Raw genomic sequence first — 16,587 nt, forward strand, 5'->3', positions numbered from 1 at the left:
TATGAAGTATTTCCTTTTATTGTTTTCTACTTATCCTCTCAGGACTCTTGTAACAAATGTCATACAAAGACTGTTAAACCTTTTTCTGTCCACTCATTCATGACAAAATTAAGCATGTATTTTTTATCTACGTGCGAACATTAAATAAAGCTTTTGAGGTCTCCATGACATAAGATGGAACACAACTTCTAAAGTATTTGATTAAAAATTCTTTGTGCTTTTTATCTTAGAGTTCAATGGTTATATCAATATCATAGCATGCATACTTAACCACATTTTATGGCAATATTGTCCAAACTTTTCAGCTGAAGTGTTCAACACAGTATTTTTAAAAGGCCAAGAGGGCCACATTCAATTTCTGTCAGATTCTCAACCCTGTTTTATTCCTGCTACACTGCTTACATTGTGCAAAAAAAGCAGGAAACACAAACAAGATAGATTTCCTAGTGTGTAGAGAAAAGGACTCCTGTACCTTCCTCCAGCAGCTCCTTGAGGGGTTGCACTGGGAATGTTAAGGGGACAAGAGTGGTTGGACTGAGCTATGACCTGACTATCCCTAATGCCATATTGTCCCTTTGGGATCACAGAACCACAGAAGTCCAGTCCCCTGCATTCATGGCAAGACCAAGAACCACCAAGACCCTCCCTGACAGATGTTTGTCTAACCTGCTCTTAAATATCTCTAGAGATGAAGATTCCGCAACCTCCCTAGTCAACTTATTCCAGTGTTTAATCATCCTGACAGTTACCAAGTTTTTCCTACTGTCCAATCTAAACCTCCCTTGCTGCAGTTTGAGCCCATTGCTTCTTGTCCTATCAGAGGTTAAGGAGAATAATTTTTCATGTTCCTCCTTATAACAAGCTTTTAGGTACTTGAAAGCTGTTATGTCCCCTCTCAGGTGTCTTCTTTTCTACACTAAACAAACCCAGTTCTTTCAGTCTTCCCTTGTAGGTCCTGTTTTCTAGAACTTTAATCGTATTTGTTACTTTTCTCTGGACTGTCTCCTATTTATCCATATCTTTCCTGAAATGTGGAACCCAGAACTGGACAGAGTACTCCAGCTGAGGCCTAACCTGCAAAGAGTAGAGCAGATTAATTACCTCTTGTATCTAGCCTACAACACTCCTGTTAATACATCCTAGAATGATGTTTGCTTCCCCCCCCCCCCCCAATAGTGTCACATTATTGACTCATATTTAGCTTTGGTCACCATGATCTCTAGATCCTTTTCTGCAGAACTCTTTCCTAGAGGCGACCAAGACGCGCGCAGCATGATGCAGCCCCTCCCGCGCACTAACCCAGGGGTGACACGAGTTGGATCTTCCTGAGCGAGTGCCACTGCCTGCCTCTGGCTGGGTCTAGGCCGTTGCCACGGCCCCTACCACATGACCCACGCCAGAGTGAAGGGGGTCTGACCAACAACAGTCTTCCAGGTCAGAGGCACTCCTGGGGGCCTGGCGGTGGATGCGGTTGCAGCAGTGACTAGTGTGGGGTTTGCGCTGATGAGGAGCCTCAGCCCCAGCTGCCACCTCCCACCACAGGAAACTTGCTGCCAGAAGAGAGGGAGGGCTTCAGTGGCAGCCCGGGGGTCCTGGTGCATGGGGGAGGAGGGGCGGGGATGCGCACCTGCCTTGTGCCATTGAAAATCAGCTCGCATGCCACTTATGGCTCGCATGCTGGGGTTGCTGACCCCTGTTGCAGATCATTTTGAATTATAATCCTATCCTCCAAAGCACTTGCAATCCCTCGCAGGTTGGTATCATCCCCAAACTTAATCAGAGCCAGTTAGTGCACGTTAGCTTCACTATTACTAGGATGGAAATTCAAAGAGCTGTAATTAGTTGTTGGTCTGCAGCTTCTATTTTTTCTCTTTTGGAGTTCCCTGAATAAAATGAACAGCCACCCCTTGCTAAGCAGAGACAAGTAAGGTCCAATCCCACTCTCCCTGGGCCTCTTTCAGTCTAGAAGCAGACAACAGAGCAGCCAGAGCCTACTCTTCTTTCTCTTGTGATGTCAGAGGTGGCCAGCAGAGGGACTGCTGAAAAGCTGCATGAGGGAAAGGAAATGCTCAGAATATTCCAGAGTTTCTCCTGTGGCTGCAGGGAAAGCAATAGGAGGCAACCCCTCCGCTCCTGTCCACGACAAGGCACATACAAACTAGGGATGTAAGTGAGTAGTCGACTAGTTGACTAATAAGCCTAGGCTTATGGGTTAGTCGAGTTGAATACTTGCATTTCCCCCATCCCCACTGCCTTTGTTGCCTCTGATACAGAGGCAGCAAGGGGGGTGGAGCAGGGGACAGTTCTGGGACAGTTCTGGGAGAAGCCAACTTAAAAGCTGGTTCACTCCAGCACCATCTCCATGGTTCCACCTGCTCGTCCCCGCCTCCACACTGCTGCCACTATCACCTGGCGGACCCTCCCGCAGACAGGGGCTGCTGCCAGAGCAGCCTCTGCCTGCGGCCAGTCTGGGCTGCTGCTGATAGGGACTGCTCCATCCAGGCAGGCAGCCCAGCTCAGTTCCAGCTTGCACTGGGTCTGGGTCCTACCCCCTGCTGTGCCTCTGCAGCTTAAATGTAATAGGAGCCAGGATGCCTGGAGATGGGACTGAGCACTTCTTCCCTTATCAACTAATCGTGTGGTTGATAAAAATTTTATCAACTACATGATTAGCAAATTACCCGCCTCTTAATGTCCTTAACACAAACTGGCAGTGCATAACTCAAGAAACACATTTTCACTTAATGATATATTTTCTTACAGTTGTCTCCAAGGGCCACATTTAGACTTTTGAGACTTTTCAGGAAAGTACTGGGTCATAAATTGCATACCACCATTTTAGTGCTATGCTGCTGGTACTTACTTCAGGTCTGAGGATAGCCTTCTTACAGCCCTGACATAAAGGACCATTCTGGGAGAAACTGAGAGGAAGGCGACGGGTTCGATTCTGGCAAGTTGGTTCTTCGCATATTAGCCAACTCTGCAAAAAGAGAAGGGGAAATGAGGATAAAAATAACTTTACTACAATTAATTCAAACTACTGCTTCCTTTTCTCCACCCAAAGATGAACTCCACCTAGACCATTTAAACAATATTTAAAAAGGAGATACTCATCTGTGAGGTTGATATTACTAATACTAACCATTTTAAAGATGTAGACACTGAACAACAGAGAGGTCAAGGTAATTTCTTGAGGTAAGTCAGTAAGTGATAGAGCTAAGAAAAATACCAAGCTGTCCTCATACCAAATTCCTTAGTCTATCCACTATATAACACTCCCTACTGCCACAATACTGCATTCTATGCATAATCTGAGGTATAATATTCTGCATCTACTTTCCTCTTCCATAATTCTGCAGCTAAGCAACACTAATTTAGTAGCGGGACAATTCAGTGGTAGCATGACAGAATGGCAAAATGTTCAAATTTCTCTTGTCCCAGAAGGCAGAATGCAAATCTTTTTCTTTTTTCATGCATTGGATTCTAGAAGGTTTTAAAAGTTTCCATGTAGATCCTAAAGAGGCTCATTCATAACTCTTATTTTACATCTTCCTCACGACACCCACCCAGTGTCAAATTAATAGGGTACTCACATAATTTGCTTGCTTGAGTTTTAGGGGGAAGGAGGGGATTACAATATGTTTTGGTGGGTTTCCTGGTGATAAGGGTGATTCTTCCACAGAAGGACCCAGCAAATCCAACACAGAGATATGATTACAAAGCATTCTCCAAACTGACTGAGCTTAAAAAAATCTGGCCCTGGTTATTCTGGCATGGCCAACCAAAGTGCACATAACTTCTCTCTCAAGAACACAGAGATGGGAGAACTCGAGGCTGATGCAATGCTTCCTGTTTGTATCTGGGCTGTACAAACAACATCTCTCTGTGCACTACCTATGCTCTCAGGGGAGGGTTTTCTGCACCTCCAAGAAGGACAGGAAAAGTTTTTCTGAGGAACATCATGCCAGAGGCAAATTCCATAGAACTTCAGAATTTCTATGCAGAATTTGTAGAAAACAGAGTGCACAGTAATTGTAAAGAGGGCCAGAAAAACAAGAGACTGTTCAGACACACAGTGACAAAGAAATCTCTTTTTGGATATTTCTTATCACCACACTTGCTCTGTTTATCTTTTAGAAAGCATAATTAATTAAATTTAAAATGAGTATAAATACAGAATTAAGTGTTCAAAGGTCTGGGAATGCCAAGAGTTCAGGGCTAGTTCTCTTATGCTGCACCTATGTAGACCTTTTCTAGTACCATTTTCATGCATAAGTGTAAACAAATACTAACTACTTGGGATTCTTAAACTACATCGAACAATAGAGCTGAAGCCTTAACTTCTGGATGTTCTTCAGTTCAGGCCTGATCCAAAGTCCCTTAAAAGTCTAATGGTGATGCTATTGACTGAACAGGTCCTTAGTTCTCAACTCAAGTTTTACATATAAATCTCTCCACATATTCACAGACACTAGGATTGCAAAAAAAAAAAAAAAAAGTACTTCTAATTGCAGCACATCTGTAAATGACTCAGATTTAACTGACTTGGGAGTAACCAAAACCCAAACATTTTAAACCACGTGTATGAAAATTCCAACTTTAAGCATTCTTCACTTAAAAATTACTGGACTGATTTTCTTCACATTTGAAAGATAAACGAATGTGATTACTTATATAAATACACAAGGGGAATAGACACTAAAGAGGGAAAAGAGCTATTTAAACTAAAGAACAACATTGGCACAAGAACAAATGGATAATAGACTGGCCATGAATACATTTAGACTGTAAATTAGAAGTTTTTAACCATCAGAGGAGCGAGGTTCTGGAACAGCCTTCCAAGAGGAGTAGTGGGAATGAACAACCTTACTAGTTTTAAGATAGAGCTTTGTAAATTTATTAACATAATTATATGATGGTGTTGCCTGTGATAGCAGAGGGCTGAATGCAATGACCCAGGAGCTCCCTTCTAGTCCTTTGACATGCTGTAGACTTAGAGATGGTAAGAACTTGTATCCCCTATGTCTCAATACAAAAACAAGGGAACATTCAATTAAATTAAAAAACAAAACAAAAAAGTCAACAAAAAGAAAAAAACTTTTTTCCAACAAGTGACTGAACTATGGAACTCATCTCAATAGGGCATCAATGAGGCAAAGAATTCAAGATTTAAAAGAGTGGATATTTATAGGGATTTCAAGAATACCCAGAACTATATCATAATAGATAAAGACAAAAATTATGAAAGGGGTATTAAACCTTATGCTTCAGAACTTAAAACAATAACTACTAGAGAAGGATGAGACCAGTGCAAGGGACAAATTGTCACATATTTAGCTACTGAGGATGGGTATCACTAAGACTAAGTGAAAATTTTTGCTTTGATAGTGGAGAGGGAGAGGGGAAAGAAGCCATTTCAGTCAACTCTAAACTATTCAAAAATTTTACATAAATTCATAAAATAGTTACTTTCAGGGAAAAAAACCACTAGATTCATAAAGGAATTTAGGTGCCATTCACAAAAGAGAAAGAGGTGGTGCCCTCTTGTACTAGTAACCATGTCTAAACTCAGAGATAAGGCCAAATTTATTAGGGTTGATTTTTTAGCATCTGATTTGTAAAGTCCAAGGTGAATGTCCCCACCGTGCAAAAATTCAACATCGCTCGAAGTAGCGCATCCCGAAGTATGGTGGCTACCATCGACTTTGAGAGCGACATACTGTAGGTAGATATCCCACAGTGCCTGTGCCCCATTGCATTCTGAGTTATGCTCCCAGTGCATGCTGGGACCAAAACTATGTAGTGGTTGATCCTGGGTACATGTCATCATCAGCTCATAATGCACTTGTTTCCTCCCTGCCTCCCTGCAATAGCAAACTATCTATTCATGCCCTTTTTTCTCTTATTGGTTATCTACATAGCAGCATGAGCATGGAACTCATCATGGATCTTGTTGAGCAAAGCTTTATGATACTGATGTTAACCTGGGTGCACCTAATGCTGGAGTATGTTCAGAGTATATCCAGGGTCTGCCAGAATGAAGAAGAATCTCAGGAGGCCATGAAAATACTGTGTGAAGCACCTGAGTGGAGTAATTGGCAGATGCTGGTGGCATTCAATCCTCTTGATATAGTGGAACGCTGATTCTGGTGCCATCAGACAACCAGAGACTGGTGGGACTGCATTGTTATGTAGGTATGGAATGATCAGAAGTAGCTCAAAAGCTTTTGTATGCGCAAGGCCACTTTCATGGAAATTTGCAAATTGCTTGCTCCCACCTTGAAATGCAGCAATACCAGAATGAGACCCATTCTGACAGTAGAGAAGTGAGTCGCAATTGCCCTGTGAAAACTATCAGACATCTATCACTCAGTTATGAATTAATTCAGAGTGGAGAAATGAACAGTGGGTGCTGTTGTGATCAAAGTAGCCAAAGCTATCAATACCCTTCTTCTATGGAAGACAGCGACTCTGGGAAACGTAGAGGACACATTGGAGGGCTTTGCTGTGCTGGGGTTTCCTAACTGTGGTGAGGTGATAGATGGAATACAAATCCCCATCTTGGCCCCTGATCACCTTGCAAAGGAGTACATAAATTGCAAAGGGTATTTTTGAATGCTGCCGCAGGCACTGGTAGATCACAAGGGACATTTCACTGACATCAATGTGGAATGGTTGGGAAAGGTACATGATGCTCACATCTCACAAGTATCAGAGGGGTAGCTGTGTTAGTCTGGATCTGCAAAAGCGACAAGGAGTCCTGCGGCACCTTATAGACTAACAGATGTATTGGAGCATAAGCTTTCGTGGGCAAAAACCCACTTCGTTAGATGTATCTAACGAAGTGGGTCTTTGCCCACGAAAGCTTATGCTCCAATACATCTGTTAGTCTATCAGGTGCCGCAGGACTCCTTGTTGCTTTTAAATTTCACAAGGTACATGATCCTCCCTGCTCAGCAAGCTGAAACTATTTTCCCAGACCAAAAAATTAACATCTGAGGCATTAAAATGCCAAAAGCACTCCTTGGAGGTCCAGCTTACCCCTTGCTCCTGTGGCTCGTGAAGCTATACATGGGCAGCCTGGATCTTAGCAAGGGGTAGCTCAACTACAGGCAGAATGGCGGTAGAATGTCCTTTTGAGTGTTTTAAGGGAAAATTCCAGACTATTAAGTTAGACAGACATTAGTAAAAGCAACATTCCCATTGCATTGGCAGCCTTCTGTGTGCTCCATAATATTTGTGAGAGCAAGGGGGAAATGTATCTGTGTAAAATGCTAAGGCACAGCACAGCTCCAGGGATTTTGAGCAACCAGACATCATGGCAATAAGGAGAGCACATTAAGGGGCAGTGCAAATCAGAGAGACTTTGAAAGAAAGTTTTATGAATGGCCACTTTTGAGAGTCATGCATGTTGCTCTAAACGAGGTGCCCCTGAATTCGGTGTGCTTGCCTGTAACCTACCACTCCTTCAATACAAGCAATAAAGAGACTGTTGCTCAGAAATCACACATTTTTATTTAGGGAACACACAGAAGTGACAGAAAAGGAGTCCAGGCAGGAGCTTCGGGGTGGTGGTGGTGAACATAATTCTGAGAACGACAGCCTTCTGCTTTGCAATGAATCCCTGGGCATTGAGTGTGAGGCCGCCCTTGATTCCTTCGGTCTCTTTTTCCCTCCTTCCCCGCCAGATTCTAGGACCTCAGAGAAAAGGCTATGGAACTTGGTGAGGAGAAAATGTTGGTTTACAAGGGCCAGAGGGGCTGCTTATCCAGGAAGGAGTCCTGGAGTGCCGCTATGCAGACCATCACATCCGCCATGGACAACAACACTAGTTTCTTTCCAGGGACAAGTACTATAAAATAAGGGACAGTGGCATTGTGTTTTCACCTTTTCCCTCAACCACCTATACTAGATGCAACAAGAATTCTGGGAAGGCAAAGATTTGAATTGAGGAGACCAGATTTAAAGGGAAAGCCTATTATTAAAGATTATAACTCATCTGTAACACCTAGTGGGCCGAGACAAAATGTTGATCCAAATACTGCTTAGCCTAATAAAGTTAAAGATTTAATCTGTGAATTTATCTTTTATTTTCTTTGATAACTGTTTTTGACTTCTTATGCCTACTAATTATAACAACTTAAAATCTATCGTTCTGTAGTTAATATATGTTTTATATTTTACCTATAACAATGTGTTTAGGACGAAGTGTCTGGGAAATCTCAGTTCAGTTCACAAAAGCTAGTGTTTCCTCTTCACATTGGAGAAAGGGGAACACTGATCAGACTACTAAAAAGGACAAGACAGTACAGTTCTTGGGGAAAAGGCTGGGGGCTTGGGAGATTTGCTGATGCCTTTCTCTGTGAGATTTGTAAGTGGTTTAGGAAGCATTCATGCAATCTAGTGGGGTGTGGAGCACCACATGGTTTTGTACTCAGTGATAACTGTGCCTGCTGGGATTTGCTGCTGGTCACTAGATAAGCATTGTGAGAGACAGACGAGTTGAGGGAAACAGTGGTGCCTCAGTTCTAAGTTTTACCTATCACAGGAACAAAACAGCACTTTTCCATACACTTAGCTATAGATAAACATAAGCTGGGCTCGGCAAATAATGTAATCTACTCGCCCTTGGCGAGTAGATTACAACCCGGAAGAGCAGGCATAGAGCGATCTGCGCATGCGCAGAACAGCATGAAACCGCGCGGCTGGTGAGCGGGGCTCGCCTCTGCTTGGTGAGCCCTGAACATAAGAATGTCCACATTGGGTCAGAACAAAGGCCCATCTTGCCCACTATCCTGTCTTCTGAAAATGATCAATGATAGGGGCCCCAGAGGGAATGAACAGAACAGGTAATTATCAAAAGCGGCGAGGAGTCCTGTGGCACCTTATAGACTAACTGAAGTGTTGGAGCATAAGCTTTTGTGGGCAAAGACCCACTTCGTCAGATGCATGGTAATTATCAAGTGATCCCTCCCTTGTCATCTATTCACAGCTTTCGACAAACAGAAGTTAGGGACTCCATGCCTACCCATCCTGGCTAATAGCCATTGTTGGACCTATTCTCCATGAACATATCTAGGGTTTTTTTAAACCCAGTTAGAGTCCTCATTTTCCCAACATCCTCTGGCAAGGAGTTCCACAGGTTGACTGAGTTGTATTAAGAAATACTTCCTTTTGTTTGCTTGTTTTAAACCTACTACCAAGTAATTTAATTTGGTGACCCCTAGTTCTTGTATTATGAGAACAAGTAAATCATTTTCCTTATTCACTTTCCCCACATCAATTGTGATTTTATAGACCTCTATCATATCCCCGCTTAGTCTTCTCTTTTCTAAGCTGAGAAGTCCCAGTTTTATTAATCTCTCCTCATATGGCAGTTGTTCCAAACCTCTAATTATTTTAGTTTAGGTGCATGAAAGTCAATGTGCTCCAGTTCAAGGAGCACAACACAGATTGTGACAGCTAGCTGCAAGATATCCACCAAATTATGGTCATTCTCTTGCAAAAATTCCATATAGACATTCCCCAGGTATGAACACATTTGTAATAAATGCACAGACAATATCTCTAACTTCAAATACAAAAATACATGCATACAAATAGGCAGAGCAGTCCTGTCCATAGGACAGTTAGGGCAGAGGGACCACGTCAGCCACTCTAATTATCCTAGGGATGGGACAATCCCTTATGCTGACGGTAGCCTGTGCCGCCCAGGGCAGCTTGCGAAGTTACCAGGAAGGAAGGGGAGGGTTGGCATAGGGTGGCAGCAGGGCTCAGCCCTCCCCACACTTACCGTGACAGGCAGAATGAAGCACGCAGAAGCCTGCACCACTCCACCACCCTCTCCCAGCCAGGTCACTCAGCTTCACCTCAGTGAAAGAAAGGGGAACACCTTGGCCCGCTCCCCCAAGTGATATGGGCTCAGGGGAGTAGAGCATTGTGGGCCAGGGCCAAGGTGTCCCTCTTCCTGCCGTTGCAGTGAAGCGGAGTAACCAGGTTGTGTCTAGACTATACACACCTCTCTGTCGACAGAGAGATGTAGATTAGGCACATCGAAATTGTTAATGAAGCAGGGATTTAAATATCCCACGCTTCATTAGCATAAACATGGCCACCGCTTTTTTTTTTTTTTTTTTTTTTTTTTAAGAAACTGAGCTTTTTCGAAAAAACGGCAGTCTAGACATGGATCTGTTGAAAATAAAGCCTTTTTCAACAGATCTGTAAACCTCATTTTTGAGGAATACAGGATCTATTGACAATGGGTTTATTTTCAACAGAGCTGCGTCTAGAGTGCTGTTTTTTTTCCGAAAAAGCTCCATTTCGGGGGAAAAAAAAAGCGGCGGCTATGTTTATGCTAATGAAGCATGGAATATGTAAATCCCTGCTTCGTCAGCAGTTTCAACATGCTTGATTTGCATCCCTCCGTCAACAGAGAGATGTAGTCTAGACGTAGCCCCAGAGAGATGGTGATGGAGCAGTGCCAGCTGCTGCACGTATTGCTCTGCTCCTGGAGTGAGTGTGATGGCCCAACCTCTGCTGCTGCCCCATTCCAGGCCCCTTAGTGATCTCCTGGGTCATGTAGCTTGGGGGAGGGGACTTGGAGAAAGTAGTGAAATGAGGACAGCAGAGGGAGGAGCAGGGACAGCCAAGAGCGGGGAGAGGTGGATCAGAAGAGGTGGGGTGGGGCCTGGAGCAGGAGGAATTGCCCAGGGCCTCACACCACAGGCAGAGGGGGATTACCCCAGGCCCACCTAGGGATGGCCCTGTAAATAGGAGAATCATATTTAGTAAATCATAGCTCTTTCAATGATTTCATATGTCTTAGCTTGCACAAAATACACTGAAATTATGCCATAAATCTATAATAATGATGATAATAATAATAAAATAATAAATAATAAATAATAATAATAATAATAATATTAATCTGAAGAATATGGGGCGTAATGCCACACCATCCTGCATTCCAGCACCAACCCCATGCTAGTTCATTCTTTTCCAGGAGGAGACGGGAGAGTTCCCATGAAACACAAAGTGGTCTTGACTGATCTCATGTGATGTTTTCCTTGGTGCAGTTGACAGGGAATGGTCCTGCCATTTTTTCAGTCAGGTGCCTGACCCTTGGAATTCCAGGACAATCTTTGCCCTACTGTGAGTCTCAGAGCTTGAAGCCGGCTGTGTGGCTTGTTTGAACTTTTGTTGTTTCAGGAAAAGGCCCCAAGTCACTTGAGCCCATTTTCTGAATGATCTGCAGTTTGCACGTGGGTGTTTAATGTGGGTCTTGCAGAGAAGGAGAAGCATTGCATGTGGGGATTACCCCCTCATGTTTAAATACTGGTGAGGGCACTGCCAAGGAAAAGTAAATTTAAACAACTACAGGCAGTCCCCGGGTTACGTACAAGATAGGGACTGTAGGTTTGTTCTTAAGTTGTATCTGTATGTAAGTCGGAACTGGCGTCCAGATTCAGCCGCCGCTGAAACTGACCGCCAGTTCTGACTTACATACAGAATCAACTTAAGAACCCTAAGCGTCCCCAAGTCAGCTGCTGCTGAAACTGATCAGCAGCTGATTCCAGGAAGCCTGGGGCAGAGCAACTCTGCCTGGGGCTTCCTGTAGTCAGCGCTGGTCAGTTTCAGCAGAAGCTGACTTGGGGACGCCTGGGGCAGAGCAGCTGGGGTGCTGCTGGGTTGCTCCAGTAGCGCCGCTCCTCGGCACTACTGGAGCAACCCAGCAGCACCCCATCTGCTCTGCCCCAGGTGTCCTGATTCAGCCACTGCTGAAACTGACCAGCAGTGGCTGAATCAGGACCAGAGCAGCTGGGGTGCTGCTGGGTTGCACCAGCAGCGCCCAGAGTGGCGCTGCGGGACCAACCGGCAGCACCCCAGCTGCTCTGCCACAGGCGTCCGGAGAAAAGCCTAGTCTGCTGGGGGGGGGGGGGTATACTAGCTGCGCCCCCCCCCCCCCAGCAGACCAGGAAGACTCGGGCGGCGGACCGAGATGCACCGTGGTCCCGCCGCCTGGGTCCTCCGTGGCTTTGCTCCCCGTCTCCCTGGTCTGCTGGAGACCAGCAGACCAGGGAGACGGGGAGCGCCTCTGAGGACGCCGGCAGCGGAGCAGCCCAGGCGCGCCTGGGGTGCCCCGCTGCCCGAGCCCCCCCGCCCCCCCCCGCGGCTTTGCAAAGCGCGGGGAAGCTGGCGGAGCAGTCCAGGCGCGCCTGGGGTGCCTCGCTGCCCGAGCCCCTCCGCGGCTTTGCTCTGCGTCTTCCTGGTCTGCAGACCAGGGAGACGCAGAGCAAAGCCCCAGAGGACACGGGCGGCAGGACCGCGAGGTCCCGCAGTCCGTGTACTCTGGGGCAGCCCCGTTTGTAACTGCGGATCCGACGTAAGTCGGATCCGCGTAAGTCGGGGACTGCCTGTAGTATTAATCTAACACACACAAAGGGTATAACTAATTATACAGAACAAGCAGAAAGCCCCCACCCTCCGCCCCCCAATCCAGTAGAGAGGTTGTGAGGTTAAGATCACACAGAGTTCCCAATCCAGCCATGGGCAGTACAGAGAAATTGAGGGAGGGGAGAGAATACAGCCACAGGGCACAATCATCACTCCTTTATGGGTATTGTTAGGCAAATTTCTCTGGCTCTCGTGAACTGGGCATTCACACACCTAAGTAGAATACAGTAATTCCTACTTTAACACTATAGATATGTTTCAGAAAATAGTCGTGTTAAGTGAAAACGTGTTACGTGGGGTCAATTTTCCTATTGAAAATAATGGAAAAGGTGGGGGTTGCGTGTCAAGTGGTGGTGTCTGTTGGGACCAGGACATAAGGTTGGGGGAGAAAGGGGACTGGGTTACAGCAGGGAGGGGAGATGTTGGGCTCTGGGGAAGGGAAGGAGAGGAGAGGGGAGGGGGACTGGGTTGGGAGTATGCCCCTGTGACGGGTCTGCCAGGACCCGCACTGCGTCTGGTGGGAAACGGCGCTGTGAGCAGCAAACCCTTCGCCGCTTTACAGGGAGGCGGGGGAAGCCCTGCACAACCACTGCCAACGGGCCGGCTGGGAAAATAGTGTTATTCCGGGGATGGTCATGTAATTCAAAAAACGTTCCTTAAAAAAAAAATCGTGCTATTGTGAAAACATGTTAAGCGGGCACGTGTTAAATGAGGAATTACTGTACACGGGTGCATATACTTGAAGAAGAAAGGTACACTTATCCCAATTTATAAACATGTAGTCAACAGGGTCTTGGACAGCAAGTGGGGGGGATGGCAAGAGTCAAGACATAATCTGTATTTCAGCATACATAAGGGAGAAGAAAGAGTCTGGAGCCACATTCACCACCAGACTCCAAGCCTCTTCTTTCTTTGACTAAACTTTGAGGGGTAATCCTCAGAAGCATCCTCTTTAGAGGGTGATGAGACTATAAAAAGTGAGGGGCAAGAACGCACTCTCTCTCTGTCATGTAAGAAGACAAAGAAACCAGGCGATGGACTTTTGGAGGGGTTCTGACCTGAGAATTTGGGAAGTTCCATTGCTAGGAACATGTGTTAAGAATCTGACCTTTAACCAAGCCTAGTTTGTTATGTTTTAATTACTACAAATCATCTTCTCTTTTTTCTTGTAAGCATTTCTGATTTGAATACCTTATACTTATAACCTGTTAAAATCTCTTTGTAGTTAAATACTTTTTATTTCTAATAAAAACTAATCCACTGTTGTGTTTAAACTGTACTGTTCGCCAGCTCCAGTTAAATGATCAAACAATTGAATATTGTCCTTTTACAGGGCAATGGACATCTAATATCTAAGCTATTTAACAGAGCTGGACAGTGAAGAACACACATTTTGGGGGGAAAATTCAAGACTGGGATGACCTACAAGGTGACAACTGAGGCTGCTAAAAGACAAAGAGTGGCTTGTGTATTGTTGTGTGTGTTGGCTACTGAGGAATCAGAGTTGCTGAACCAATTGGTGTGATCTGCATGCTGTTTGGGAGCAGCCCAGGCTGGGAACTACAACAGTAAAGAACTGAGGCCCCCAAGATTTCAGGGTAAGCAGTGACACAACCCCTCAGTTCTCTGGACTGCACTCTATAATATGACAATCGTCCACCTCTTTTGCTTGCTTTCTGCCAACTGTTGGCATTTCGGGCCAATAATCAAGGATTTAAAAAGCCACATCAAATTATTAATTTGTAAGGTACTGCTTATATTATTTCACAAAGTAAGTACACAGTAAGGGCCACCAAATCGATCATGTAGTGGTAATTACACTTGAAACTAATTTCCTTATGTAACTACTACTTTTTATTGACTGATTAAAAAAGAAATATGAACATTACTGGTCACACAATACATTTAAAGAAAGTAAGAGTGAACAGACTGACAACCAGGCTGAAAACAATAACCATACTTTAAAAACAACAGAACAACATTCTACAACTCATTAATATTTTTCTGTTGGCTTCTAATTAATAAAATTGTCTAGTTATTGACATACATAGTTGAAATTTATTTTTCTAGATAAATTACAACTCCGTAACTCACCATGGTATGTTAAAAACTGGGGAGGTGCTAAATTGTCAAGTCACCTGCATTTAAAGCAAATACCCAACTGTATCTCTGACATAGATAATGACTAAATGTCCCCTCAATTCATATAGAAAACAGATAATGTAATTTGTCTAGACTTCCTACCAGTTATAATTAACATTAAAGAGGTCTTTTCTTCTTTGTCACCTCTCTATTCAGTACTTATTTGCTTTTGTTTGTACTTACTATCTGTTAATCTCTCTTTACAAATGACAACAATAACTAGTGCTATTATGCATGGAAATTAAACATGCAGATAAATGTGTGAAGGGAGCTATTTTTGAAAAAAGCAATATTAAAAGCATGTAGCTCTTTATGTCTCTTGTTTTGCTTTGATAATTAAGCTCTGGTCTTGATTTGCTTTAAACAAAAAACTTTTCCAAGGACATTCATGTTGCAATCAAATTCAACATATGCACTCTGTTTAGTTTCAATTTATTCAAATGTATTATTGTTAACCCATATTTGACTCAGGTCCATTGTCTTTGCTGACCAAACAAAACCAGTCCTTCATTTCCCAGCAGCTATTATTAAGTCTTTAAATTAATTTGTGACATAGCAAATAAAATTATGGCAAGAAACCCTCAGTTCTGATTTTGGTTGGTGTCTTCACCACTGACAACCATGAAAACAAGGTTGACAAGACGAGTGATTCTAACAATTCTTGATACAAATGCATAGCTAAGTGTGAGAAATGTAAGACAAGGAGATTGGAAAAAATATGTGATATAAAAGAAAATTCATGAATTATACTAAGTATAGCTAATGGGAGAGAAGAATTGCAAGTGAAAAGTACTTCTCTCTCTTCTTAAGCCTGATGTTGAAAGTCTAGCTTTTTGAATACTGCAGTTAGACAAGCATTAAAGTATTATCCTATTGTAAACTTGCTATCTTAACAAGCAGCGCATGATGATTAGTCTCTAATACAGCTATACTTTGGATACTTTGTAATGTGCTCAATGGTATGTTTCAGATAGGCTTCATTTTAGCAATTACTTAGGTTGATATTAACTCAGCCAGTGACACTTATCTACAGCATAAAATAGTTAGATGTTATGCAACTTATCATATGATGAGCCAAATTATGACTTTTTGAGGCCTTGTCTAAGATGAAATGGGCCCTCATTCTACATACAGGCAGGCCGTCCTCACTATAAGTCCAAGATTAAGTCCAAGTTTTTTGGAATGCTAGTGAAATAACTTAGAGTGGGGAATTTTTTCTCCACGGCTGACTTCCATTTGCACAAATTGGTTGAGTTATTTTTGTGTGTGTGTGACCTAAGAGTGGGAAATGGGAGGGCTTATATCACTTCAGTTCCTACAAGTGTCAATGACTTTAGTGCAGAACGGATGCATAGCTGGGCAACTTCTACCGGGGACGCCCTGTATTAATAGCAAGCAAACTGAGTTACTGCAAAAATCTTGGATTTTGTTTAAATACAAAAAAGTTTGTTTTGCTTACTGCATGAAAACATTGCAAGAACTGTTAATAGCACCTAACTTCTACAAGGACAAAAATTAGTCATATATCAAAACCACAGATTAAACAAAAGACAGAACAAAGGTCTAGACAGCCACATGCAAGAAAAATCTGGTTATGCCATTTAATTCTGGCACCTCATTAATTGGAAAGATAAATACTGACCAAAGAGATAGAAAAGATAAAAAATATTATTAGAGACTGAAGGTAATATATGTTATACATTTAAGTTTAAAGATGCTAAATATGTACAGTTTAAGTGATGAATAAGAAAGGAGTGACAACATAATCTACACATAGTTGAAGGGTGTAAACATGCAGGAGGAAAAAAATTACTGAAGATTATCAAAGCATACACAAAAGGTCACAGAAGATGAACTGCTTGTAACATTGAAAACCAGAGTGGAGAAAAACTTCAAAAAATCTGCTGTAGGTCATACTAAAAAGTCATAGTTCTAAAGATAGATGAATTAGTTTAGAAGGCTGTAAAAATCTGTTGCCTGACTATTCTTTTC

General features: G+C 43.3%; 1 protein-coding gene across 3 annotated transcripts in view; it reads right to left on the minus strand.

Annotated features, from left to right (window-relative positions):
- The window catches only part of POLA1 (DNA polymerase alpha 1, catalytic subunit), a 315,435-nt gene that overhangs the window by 93,187 nt on the left and 205,661 nt on the right, over nt 1-16,587 (minus strand). For all 3 annotated transcript variants that reach the window (XM_075913285.2, XM_075913286.2, XM_075913287.2), the window contains exon 35: nt 2,864-2,980. In XM_075913285.2, coding sequence (XP_075769400.2) covers nt 2,864-2,980 — 117 coding nt within the window. The remainder of the gene's footprint in view (nt 1-2,863; nt 2,981-16,587) is intronic.

The sequence above is a fragment of the Pelodiscus sinensis genome, chromosome 1, assembly GCF_052426305.1.
Source record: "Pelodiscus sinensis isolate ZL-2025 chromosome 1, ASM5242630v1, whole genome shotgun sequence".
In the NCBI taxonomy this organism is placed as follows: Eukaryota; Metazoa; Chordata; order Testudines; family Trionychidae; genus Pelodiscus; species Pelodiscus sinensis.